At 41.6% G+C, this 12,274-nt stretch overlaps 1 protein-coding gene across 1 annotated transcript in view; it reads left to right on the forward strand.

Annotated features, from left to right (window-relative positions):
- plch2a (phospholipase C, eta 2a) overlaps positions 1-12,274 on the forward strand; it is a gene marked incomplete at both ends in the record, with an annotated part of 89,243 nt that overhangs the window by 52,828 nt on the left and 24,141 nt on the right. The window contains 2 exons of the mRNA XM_083975862.1: positions 331-451; positions 4,776-4,947. Of these exons, the coding sequence (XP_083831988.1) occupies positions 331-451; positions 4,776-4,947 (293 nt within the window). The remainder of the gene's footprint in view (positions 1-330; positions 452-4,775; positions 4,948-12,274) is intronic.

Genomic DNA, 12,274 nt, shown 5'->3' on the forward strand with positions numbered 1-12,274 from the left:
CTCTGGTGGACAAGTTGTGACCTGCACATTCACCTCGCTATTGATAATAACGGAACTTCAGCAATTTGCCAAAAGGTTGAACTATCCCTTTAGGAGCAATCAAAGTGTTTTATTTTTCCTTTGCAAACACAACCTCAGTTTTCTAAACCAAAAAAGCATAACCTATTTTATTTTTTATGTAGTAAAACAAATGCCAGAAAAAAAGTGGTTTGTGTTTGGCCTTTGTAGGACCAATTAGACCTCTAGGTCAGGACAGTTTTGACAGTAAGTTTCCGGGTTTAACTTCATGGTCTTCTGTTCTGTTTCATCTTTCTTCTTTCCTGTCCACAGTGGACTGCTGGGACGGTCAGGACGGTGAGCCCATCGTCCACCACGGCTACACCCTCACCTCCAAGATTCTCTTCAAAGATGTCATCGAGACCATCAACAAATACGCCTTCGTCAAAAACGAGTACGTTCACACACACACAAACATTAGCATCTTTTCATTGATTGACTTTATTCGCAGGCTTCTGTGCTCACATATTCAGTCAGCTTCCTTAGATAACTTTTCACATTTCAGCCTCTTTCTGTTCCGACGGCAACTGGCAAACCATAATGCATGTGTATGTGTGCAGCTTTAATAAGCTGTGGAAAACAGCAGCAGTGGTGTGGACATGTATGCTGTCAGTGCTCATGACAGGGCAGCATTACACAGGCTGCTGGATGGTAAAACATGGGGAAAAATGGAGGAAGTGAGGCTTGGAGTCTGATTGCCCAGTCAGGAGGATTTAATCGTTTAAAAGCTTCTTTTACATTTCCAACATACTATGCGTCTGGCTGTACAGGCGTTCCCTATCATTTTTAGAATAACAGCATATGGAGACAGACAGGGTTGGCGTAAGGTGCAGTGAAGCTTTTCTAAGGGCTGAGATTTCACAGGTTAAAGTGTGACTGTTACACATGCTTGTGTGAGTTTAGAGATCTTCCCTCTGATGTTATGCTGTTGCTCAGTTTGTTTCCTGAGTACACAATGGCTACATTTTGTATTTTCTAATACAATATGCTGTGTTGAAATTGATGTATGAATGAATGAATATTTATTTTCGTGTCATTCCAATATTGTCGCCCATCCCATATGGCATTACAAGACACATTTTCTGGCAAATCAAAAACTAGACAGTCCTTCCTGTTGGTATTACCCGCCACACAAGTGCGACACATAAATAAACAACTTAAGATTACTTTCAGTACTCATCTGTATATTGCTCTTCGTCTCATTGCCCAGGCCTTTTCAAGAAATAAAGAAAATGCAAATATTTTCCACTGAAAAAGATGTTTTACTGTAGCTCCTCAGCATCATCCAATCACACAAATTCATTATTTTACCTTACTAAACCGTTTTTGTCTTATGAAGTCATAGAAAGAACAGTACAACATAAAATGAATGTAATACAACTGTGGCACAGAGGATGATAAGACTGGTTGGCAGAGGTGGCAAGTAACGAAGTACAAATACTTCGTTACTGTACTTAAGTAGATTTTTCAGGTATCTGTACTTTACTTGAGTATTTATTTTTCTGACGACTTTTTACTTTTACTCCCTACATTTATACACAAAAATATGTACTTTCTACTCCTTACATTGTAAAAACAGGCTCGTTACTTTTTCTTTTTTGGACACAACGTAAAAGCACCGGTAAAAGACGTGACGAACTAGAGAGGGAAAGAAGGAGAAGAAGAGGGAGAAGAGGAGGGAGGGGGGCGGTAGCGTAGAGAGAGAACCGAGTTACCAACTTGTAGCCTACTGTAGCAGCGACATGGAGGCAGCAGCATGGGGGAAGGAAGCGATGGTGGTCGGACTATCCGACGGGGGGTGGGGGTTGAACACCGTACAATCAGCGCAATATAGGGCATTTACCGTTTAGGAGCGGCAAAGCAACCTGTCAATGTGCCTGTGTCTGTGTTTACGTGCGCGCGCATGTGCGTGTGTGCGCGCGTACGTGTACGTGCGGTGCACGTGAGAGAGACGGCAGGTGGACTGACTGGCAGAGATGAGAGGTGATGAAAAGCTGTTTAAAAATGAGGTCTGTGGCGGCCCAAACGTTGGGAAACGCTGCCTCTGGTCAGTTCAATCTTGATTATTCTGTCTGAACTTTTTTTTGTTTAACAAAATTATCAAAGGATGTAGGTTTCATTAACGGCAAAAATTCATTTTTACTTTTTACTTTTACTTTGAAAGTACATTTCAGAGCCTGTACTTTCTTACTTTTACTTAAGTAAAGGAGGTGAATCAGTACTTCTACTTTTACCAGAGTATTTTTTTACACATGTATCTGTACTTCTACTTAAGTACAGAATATGAGTACTTTTGCCACCTCTGCTGGTTGGCACTGTGATTCTGTATCTGCAGTGGAAGCGTGGAAGTGGAGTGAAATGTCTCTCCCCCTCGCTGCTGCTCACGTTGCATCATAGTACATTTGCATTAAGTTTAGTTTTCCTCAACTTTCCCCCTTTTTTAAAAAACTCTGTAGCTCAGTGTGTGTTGTGGCACTGAAATGCCAGGTCCCATTAAAAATTCATAGCAGCCTATGACTGTCCCAGCTTTCAAGTCGGTATGCCTGAACCATCCCCGACACATCATCCTAAAAATTCTCAGAGCTGCTGAGTTCGGTTGAGATCTGGTGACAGTGAAGGTTGCAGCACATGATTCAAGAAATCATCACACTATGCAGTTAGCAGTTAGCCCTTAGCCTGCACTTGTTATATTTTTGACAAGTTAAAAAAAAAAAAAAGAATTCCTTTTAATGTACATGTACAAAAACCATTAATAAACCTGTGAAAATACAGAGACGTAACAACACACACACACAAAGAGAAGAAAGCATGCACACACAGACACCCTCCTCCTCGTCCTCCTCCTCACAGCATCAGAGGGTGATAATCCCATCGACATGCACACAGTCTAGAGGATGCAGAGAAAAAATCTCTATTTTTAGATCCCGTCTCTTCGAGTAAAATGAAGGAGAAATGCTCGCTTTGTGTGCATGTTCGCCCTCGGTGTGTGATTTTGAAAATATAATTGTGGACACCATATTCCACAGATAATTGGCTGAAAAAGGAGCAGGGCGAAAGGCTGCATTCAACATCAAAGAGCGATCAGATTTTCCAGGACGCTGAATAAAAACGGGCTGTGCAGAGAGCTGACAGGGGCAAACATCTGACAGAATGGGAATCAACAGTCAACAAATTGTGAATGAGGGGTCCACGCTGGGATGTAGCTGCTTTTTAAGGCTTGTCTGTTTCCTACAAATGGAAAATAATGACAAAAATGTTAGTATAGCTCGTTCTTTCAAATTTGATTCGCAGATAAAAGAGAGTTCATGCCGGAGTCATTTTTATAAGAGATAATAAACCTCACATAATCAGTATCTGCCAAAGCGATCTACAGAGGACATGTGCATTCTGTAAACGGCTCTGGAGTCGGAAAACTTTTTTGCAACATGTTGCAAGAAATTTGATTTATTAGTACCACACTGATATGACAATCTGCCAGAATAAAAGCTTACGTTATGAGACTGAGTTGTTTTCGAGGTAAATTCATGCAAAACCGCTGATGCGCATTCCCGTCGGGGGCAGTTTTTCAGCAAGCAGTCTCTGCATTTACCTCGAAAACAACTCTGTCTCGTAACCTTCTGTTATTATCTCATAGCCTGGTGAATGTGCAGGTCACAGGTCAATGTGCAGCGTTTTGGAGTTGTTGGATTGTGTATTTGATGAGTTGGCATAGCTCTGAGCAGCTTGCAGCTCTGCTCCCCATTCTAAAAATAGCTTGCACCGACAGTTTTAGGTAACGAACCCACTCCTAAAACTATAAGGATTATGGCAATGGGCCAGTTTGCCAAAATGTTGAACTATCCCTTTAAGATGTGATCTTTCCAAACATATAGAGACCTTATTCACAAAGCATCCTAAGACTGAGAGTGGCCTCTGTCTGGTTAACAGTCTGTGGCTCTGTGAGGCTGATCTTTAACTCAACTCAACATAAGCATACTTACAATCGGCTAATAAGCATGGCATTGTAGCATGTTGATGTTTACTATGTCAACTGTCTTCTGTAGCAGACAGACATTTTCCTGAGTGTTTATACTTGCGCTCTTACAAACCATTACTAACTTACAGGAAAGGCTTTTGTAGCAGAAGAGGCAGGAGCTGAGTGGAAGTGGAAGTGGTTGGGATGTTGAAGTCATGCAAACATGGTGTACTCTGTAAACATTAGCTTTTTATATTTGTGAGTATATTTAGGTCTCAAAAATGATTTGTCAAAGTTATCATGCTCAGTATATTTCCTGCAACAATCCAACAGCCAGTGTAAAAATCCCATCAGTACCATGATGTTAAGTTCCTGGTTGGCCAGCTGCAGGACTCTTTTAGGTCATAAACCAAAGTATATTGCACAAACTGAAATTTGGATCAGATTATGGCAAGAGATCAAACATCTTGAGATCAAAGTTGTCACAGTTTCCACTCTGGGGGGGCAGGAATGTGTGCACCAGACCTCCCAGATAACCACAGAGCAGCATATTTCACCCAGAACAACAAACACCAACCTCATGGTCTCACCAGCATCTGTGTGGTTCATCCTGTGGGAAACATGAATGTCTATCCATGAATATGAATGTAATTCATCCAGTAGGTGTTGTTTCAGGATGACTGACCGTCACACACATGTTGCTGTACCTTCTTGAACCACTCAGTCCTCTAACTCCAGTCTGTTGTGTGTGCTTATCTCACAGCTTCCCAGTCATCCTGTCCATAGAGAACCACTGCAGTGTTCCCCAGCAGAAGAAGATGGCCCAGTACCTGATCGAGATCCTGGGGGACAAACTGGACCTTTCCAACATCAAAGCCGATGAGTCTGGACGGCTACCGTCTCCAGAAACACTGAAGGGCAAAATCCTTGTAAAGGTAAAGTCAGAGCTGGTGGCGTACAGTCTGGGTGTTTAAAAAGTGACTGATGTTCCTCACCAAACGGTGCCAGTCCTCAGGCAATTACCTTAACTCAACATTTTTATCATCGGGGGTTTGAGGCTCCCCGACTTCAAAGGCAGGCGACAGTGGTCAGGGATGTGACCAGAGTTTTTAAATATGATGCGATCACGAGGGAAAATAAGGACAAACACTACCTGAGCAGACTGAAGAATAAAAACCCTGAGAGGTTAACTTGACCGTGTGACGTGTGTGTGTAGTAACGGCCCTCTGCTCTGTGCTCTCATCAGAACAAGTCCGGCTGACCGCGGATAATTGATGAAATGTGTTGGTGGCTGCAGGTCAGAAGCAGGTCCAGGTTGTCAGCTTCACTTCACAGCTGATGGGAGCTCTCAGATGATAAAAAGGGGCAATGCCCTCACTGATGTCACCCTCAGCTGATTTAGTACATTTACAGCAAGCTCTGTTAGATGTGCCAGGTGCCCAGGTTGCTCTGGCCAAATGTAGACAGTCTCTTCCGCAGGAAATGAACAACCCCTAACCTCATAATCTGGACATTTAATGCTAGGATGGACACACTGAGAAAGATTGATCAATATTATTAACATCATTTAGACAGTGGTTATGGCCCAATAGTACGACCTACACAATGTGAAGAGCAAAAGGTACCAAAAAAACACATCACAGAAAACACACACAAAAGAAAAAAAAAAAATAACAACGATCTACAAAACAAAAAGAGATTCAGAGATTCATGATTTATTGTCCCCGAGGGGGAATTCATTTTCATTGTTCTGTTCCGGGCAAAGACAAAAACAACATTCACATTGTACAGGAGGACCTAATTCCAATTTACAGCACCTCCACAATGTAGCTTTTTACATCATTCCTAAATGGTCAGATGTTCAGGTATATATCAACATACGTTAGACATAATTCCATTATATTAAATTTACAAAAACAGAATGTGGATCACACTAACTTTTTTCAAATCTTTCTCATCGTCGACCATAGTTTTAATGACTTTGTGATGCTTTTGTGCTTCATGGCAGAGAAATCTTTACATATCCAGCTACTGTATCTCATCTCCAGGTGTTGTAGAGGGTCAAAAGCGTACTCCACCTCCACCTCTGATCTGAGCTCAGCCACAGTTACCTAATGTTTATTTAGCCTCCAACAATCCTGTCTCTGAACTCGACAGGTAGTAGTCGGGGAGCCACAGGCTCAAAAATGGGTTGAACCTGACATCGTCCGTTATACTTTTTATTTGTGTTTTTTCTGTTAACTTTGACACTAAGGAACAATAATTGAGGGGTCTGCTCTGCCGGAAATATCGCGAAAAAAAATTGTGGCCATTTCACTGTATGCACCCTTTATTTTTTGACAGGAAATTGTAAAAAATGATTTTTTTCTTCAAATCCTCAGTGGGCTGGGTAGGCTGTCAATGAATGCATTTCAGATACACAGAACACATGTGGTGACAACATCCACTGAAAAAATAACTCTTAAAACACATTTCTACATGATTTTGTATCAATTTTATGGAAAAAAATTAGGCGTTTTCTCACTTTTTCCCAATATTTTCATCTTTACTTCATTGGCAATCAACTATGGGTCCAGGTTATGACATCAGTCAATGTGTCATCATTTTCAGCAAACAGTATACTCATTCCAGTGAAAAAATTATAAAAATCCAACCAAAATCATTGGTTCTATGATAATTTCACTACTAGCTGGCGATCAACAGGCTCAGAACCTCAATGGAATTTTAGGCTAGGCCTACTCTCGAAATTCCAACACAGACATACTGGATGTTTAGCATCATGGTACACTCACAAACACGATCTTAGTATTTGAATGAGTTTGAAACAACCAACAGTTACCAGTGTCTAGTTTAGCTGTTAGTTGAAATTCAACTCCCGTGGGAAACCCCCTAAAAAAAGTAGTTGGGGTACCTGTAACCAGACTTTCAAAAATTCCGAAATTTTTAATTTGACCTTAAGTAAGTTGTGAGGGGTCAAACTAGGGGGTTTTCACGATTCTGAGTTGATTGCAAGCATTAGCTTTTCATCCAAAACACTCCTTGGTGTAAAAAAAACAAAACAGCCACACCCACTTTTCCTGTTCATCGGAAAGGAACAACCCCCTCCCCCCACCAATAGAATGTATTAGAAGTTATTCTTTAGCATGGCACAGGTTGTCTTTAATGTCACATACCGGTATACTCAAAATAATATAACTTACATTCTACCCCTTTTTCTTGGTAGGACCCTCCAGGATTTTACAATGTTTTAATTGCAACTATTAACGCAAGTTCAACCAGTCCTCATGTATTCTCATCCCCCACGCAATTTATCACCACAACCTCTCTGCAAATTTGCTATCATAGACCGCTGTGGCTATGGTCACAGGAATTATTGATGTTGTCAATAGCTGTGATTTTTTTTTTAAATTAATAATATTTTTTAATTATTGTTTTCATATATTAAGCTATTATGTGGATTGGGAGTGTGAGAGAGAGAAAAAACACTGGGTGCACACCAGATTTCACATACCAGTAAAAGCTGAAATGCACACACACACACCCTTCTCACTGCTGGGTATACATGTAAATTAAAAAGTTGCTTTATTGGTTTCCTTTTTTATTATTTGCCATGTTAAATAGGCCTAAATGTTGCTTAGTGGTAGTTAGTTGGTTGACAATATACAACTTTTTACGTCTGATACATTAATATTATCTATATCTTTTTTGAAGAACTTGATGTTTTTCATGCCACTACATTGATAACATGCATAAGAAACCTATTGTCAACTTAGCTTAATTGTTAGTTGGCTAACAGTAAATATCATGGCTCATTAGCCAACTCTTTGTATGTGTTACACACCCCAAACTGCATCTGATGATCATTTCATTTTCTTAAATGCTCGCTGACTGCCCCAATAGCTATCTAGCTATGGCTAAGGCATGGTCTTAGAGAGGATGTGTGCAGTTGATTGATTGATTCTTTTTAATGACCACACAGCCAGGGTGGTGGATTTTGCTTCCAGTACAGCTCATTGGTACAGGTTCCTGCCAAACATTTAACTCATTGAGTGCCAACCACGTAATTTTACGTGCCCTCTAGGAGCCAAAACGCGTTCTCAAGTGCCCTCATGGAAGACAAAATGCGTGCTTAAGTGCCCTCATGGCAGCCAAAACATGTGCTAAAGTGCCAACTAGGAGCCAAAACGTGTGCTCAAGTGCCCTCATGGCAGCCAGAACATGTGCTAAAGTGCTCTCTAGGAGCCAAAACGTGTGCTAAAGTGCCCTCTAGGAGCCAAAACGTGTGCTAAAGTGACCTCTTGGGAGCCAAAAACGCACACTTAAGTGCCCTCTAGGAGCCAAAATATGTGCTAAAGTGCCCACTAGGAGCCAAAACGTGTGCTAAAGTGCCCACTAGGAGCCAAAACGTGTGCTAAAGTGCCCACTAGGAGCCAAAACATGTGCTAAAGTGCCCACTAGGAGCCAAAACATGTGCTAAAGTGCCCTCTTGGGAGCCAAAAACGCAGACTTAAGTGCCCTCTAGGAGCCAAAACGTGTGCTAAAGTGCCCTCTAGGAGCCAAAACGCCTGCTGAAGTGTCCTCTTGGGAGCCAAAACGCATGCTAAAGTCCCCTCATGGGGGCCAAAACGTGTGCTAAAGTGCCCTCATGGCAGCCAAAACGTGTGCTAAAGTGGCCTCATGGGGGGCAAAACGTGTGCTAAAGTGCCCTCTAGGAGCCAAAACGTGTGCTAAAGTGCCCTCTTCAGTGGTGAGGATGCGCTATTATGCCCTTTTTTTTCCTTTTCGCCCCTGCCCTTCAAAAAGTCTGTGCACGCCACTGCTCCAGCAGCTCGGAGCCGAAACAGGAAGCTCTCAGCCGAGAGTCCTGCCCGGTCTTCATCTGGAGCAACACCGTGTCCTCCCCAAGGTCCTCCCGCGGTAAAATGTGATGGTCTCTGGGCCAAAGCAGGCCGGCACCACCGACCCGTACCACAGAAGGACCGCGACCACCGGTGGGGCCGGTGTTCCCGACCTGCTGTGGCCGAGAGACCCTCACATTCCGCGGCCGAGAGGCTGTGACACGGCACGGTGCGTCTGTGTTATTGTTGTTTATTTTTAACACCATTTTAACATCACCTTATTTTAAGAATAATATCTTTTTCTGGAACCACAATAAGGTTTCACCAGCTTTATCACATCTGATATTCTCATTTTGCTTGAAGGCATCATTAATGAAAGAACGTAGTTAATATTATTTTCATTCAGTAGCCTATATTCATATTTTATTTTTATTGAAAAGATTGTATGCTAGCTGTTCAAAATCATATTCCTGTTCTGGACATGTGTGCTGCTCGTATGTCAGGAGTCAATGTTGCTCTTTACTGGATCGTCAGCCCCAGGTGTTTTACAGTTGTTCTACCTGGCATGTCACTGTTTACATTACAAAATAAAGTTTGTGTAGTGCCTGTATGGAGCTGACCTGCTGACAGATGTGTAGCTGACAGTGACTTTCCTCATCACTAAATCTATTCCACTTTCTGATCCTCCCTTACTCACACCAATGGGACTGGACACATTTTGGATGAATTCCATTTCCTCTCTTTTTTAACCCTCAATCTTAACCCTCAATCTCAAAAATGTGCGCTCCTGCTAGTGCTAGTGCTGTCCTGATTCTCAGAAAGTGCAAGTTTAAGGGCTGTATAGCCCTCAATATTGAGATTTTCCGACACCACCCTTGGGAGCAAGGGCTATCCAGAATGCAGTATTTTCTTTGTTAATAGAGATATGAATATTACGAAAACCATTGTATTATCTAAGTCTAGGGCCATTTTATGGAGTATTTACCTCATTGTTACATAACATTTATTTTCTTATTTTAGGGGTATCGGCATTTAAGGGGTGTCCAATTTCTAAGTCACAAAATAGCCCTTAAAGCTGTACAGAAAAGAAAAATGAATTTGAGCCCACTGTTGGTCCTAACATTAGTGTAATAACTCATCTATCGGACGATGTAGCCCAAACTTTGTGCAAAATTCTATTTTCGAGTAAATCTGGGATGAAAGTGTGGTAGTTTTTTTCCGCATTGGATAATGCAGACGCACGGGTTATGCGTCACACTGCTCACGATTCATCAGCCACTGATATTGGATCCATTATCCGTCAATCAAACGTCTGAGACAACACACACACACGGAGCTCGGTCTCGACCCAAACATTGAATATCCCGCCCGCTCAATAACGACCAATCAAATTTGTTTTCCTGGCTCGGGTAAACTCGTGTGGCAACTTGTGGAAAATCGTAGAAGGAGGCGACAAACAGGACAAACACAAGCTTGAGGGTTGAGGTTGAGGGTCCTGGAGATATCTGTACAGTGCTCAACATACATCAGCACACATGTTATGAGTTTTTAACTCATAACATTAAAGTAAGGTTAATAATATTACTTAGATTACAAAATCTTTAGCACTCTATTAGTTGATGCAAAGATGTATACACCCCACAACAAAAGCTGGTACCTGACAGCACTATGTGTTTTTTGTGTCCTCTCTTCATTTCTAGCAAACTTGTTTCAGTTTTTGCTGGTATGTGAAATCCAGTGCATGTCCAGTGTCTTTTCTCTTTCGTTCACTTGCTCCCGATCCATGTAATAAATTACATTTAGCCTATTGTAATTTTTTAAGAAATTTTGCGACATTGCAAAATCCTGGAGGGTCTGTATAATGTCCTACAAAGAAAAAAGGGTAGAATATAAGTTATATTATATTGAGTATAGTAGTGACATGTGACAGACAACCTGTGTCATGCTACGGAATAACTTCTAATACATTCTATTGGTGGGGGGAGGGGGTTGTTCCTTTCCGATGAACAGGAAAAGTGAGTGTGGCTGTTTTTTTTTTTACACCAAGGAGTGTTTTGGATGAAAAGCTAATGCTTGCAATCAACTCAGAATCGTGAAAACCCCCTAGTTTGACCCCTCACAACTTACTTAAGGCCAAATTAAAAATTTCGGAATTTTTGAAAGTCTGGTTACAGGTAACTACCCCAACTACTTTTTTTAGGGGGTTTCCCACGGGAGTTGAATTTCAACTAACAGCTAAACTAGAAACACTGGTAACTGTTGGTTGTTTCAAACTCATTCAAATACTAAGATCGTGTTTGTGAGTGTACCATGATGCTAAACATCCAGTATGTCTGTGTTGGAATTTCGAGAGTAGGCCTAGCCTAAAATTCCATTGAGGTTCTGAGCCTGTTGATCGCCAGCTAGTAGTGAAATTATCATAGAACCAATGATTTTGGTTGGATTTTTATAATTTTTTCACTGGAATGAGTATACTGTTTGCTGAAAATGATGACACATTGACTGATGTCATAACCTGGACCCATAGTTGATTGCCAATGAAGTAAAGATGAAAATATTGGGAAAAAGTGAGAAAACGCCTAATTTTTTTCCATAAAATTGATACAAAATCATGTAGAAATGTGTTTTAAGAGTTATTTTTTCAGTGGATGTTGTCACCACATGTGTTCTGTGTATCTGAAATGCATTCATTGACAGCCTACCCAGCCCACTGAGGATTTGAAGAAAAAAATCATTTTTTACAATTTCCTGTCAAAAAATAAAGGGTGCATACAGTGAAATGGCCACAATTTTTTTTCGCGATATTTCCGGCAGAGCAGACCCCTCAATTATTGTTCCTTAGTGTCAAAGTTAACAGAAAAAACACAAATAAAAAGTATAACGGACGATGTCAGGTTCAACCCATTTCCTTGAGCTTTTGAGCCTGTGGCTCCCTGACTATAGTTATTTCCTCATGTTTTTTTTTGCTCTGATCTGCATAGGCAGCTTTGACACCTTATCTAAACAGGTGTCTGTCCTTTCACATCATATCCAATCAGCTGAATTTACCATATGCGGACTGACTCCAAAGTAAAACTATTACAGTCAATATGTTTTATAGTTATATGTAGCTATGGAGGAACCCATGCGGCCACCGTAACGTATTATAAACTGTTGAAGCCCAGTCAGTTGACACACGGCTGTAGTCAGCAGCATCAACAGGGGAGCGTGTTGATGAGCAGCAGCAGCCTCTATTAGCAGGGGAGGGAACAGCATTGAGGTTAATGAGGCTTTATTGACACCAGATGCTTTCAGTGAAGAGGAGGCACCTCGCCAATACCTGGCACCGACGAGGGCGGCTCTGCCAGCTGTCGCTCCGGCGCCGCTACCTACCTGTGTGTACACTCAGCAGAGTGTCGGCGTGCGAGCACTGATATGCAGCAAC

This window comes from Trachurus trachurus (genome assembly GCF_905171665.1).
Source record: "Trachurus trachurus genome assembly, chromosome: 7".
In the NCBI taxonomy this organism is placed as follows: Eukaryota; Metazoa; Chordata; class Actinopteri; order Carangiformes; family Carangidae; genus Trachurus; species Trachurus trachurus.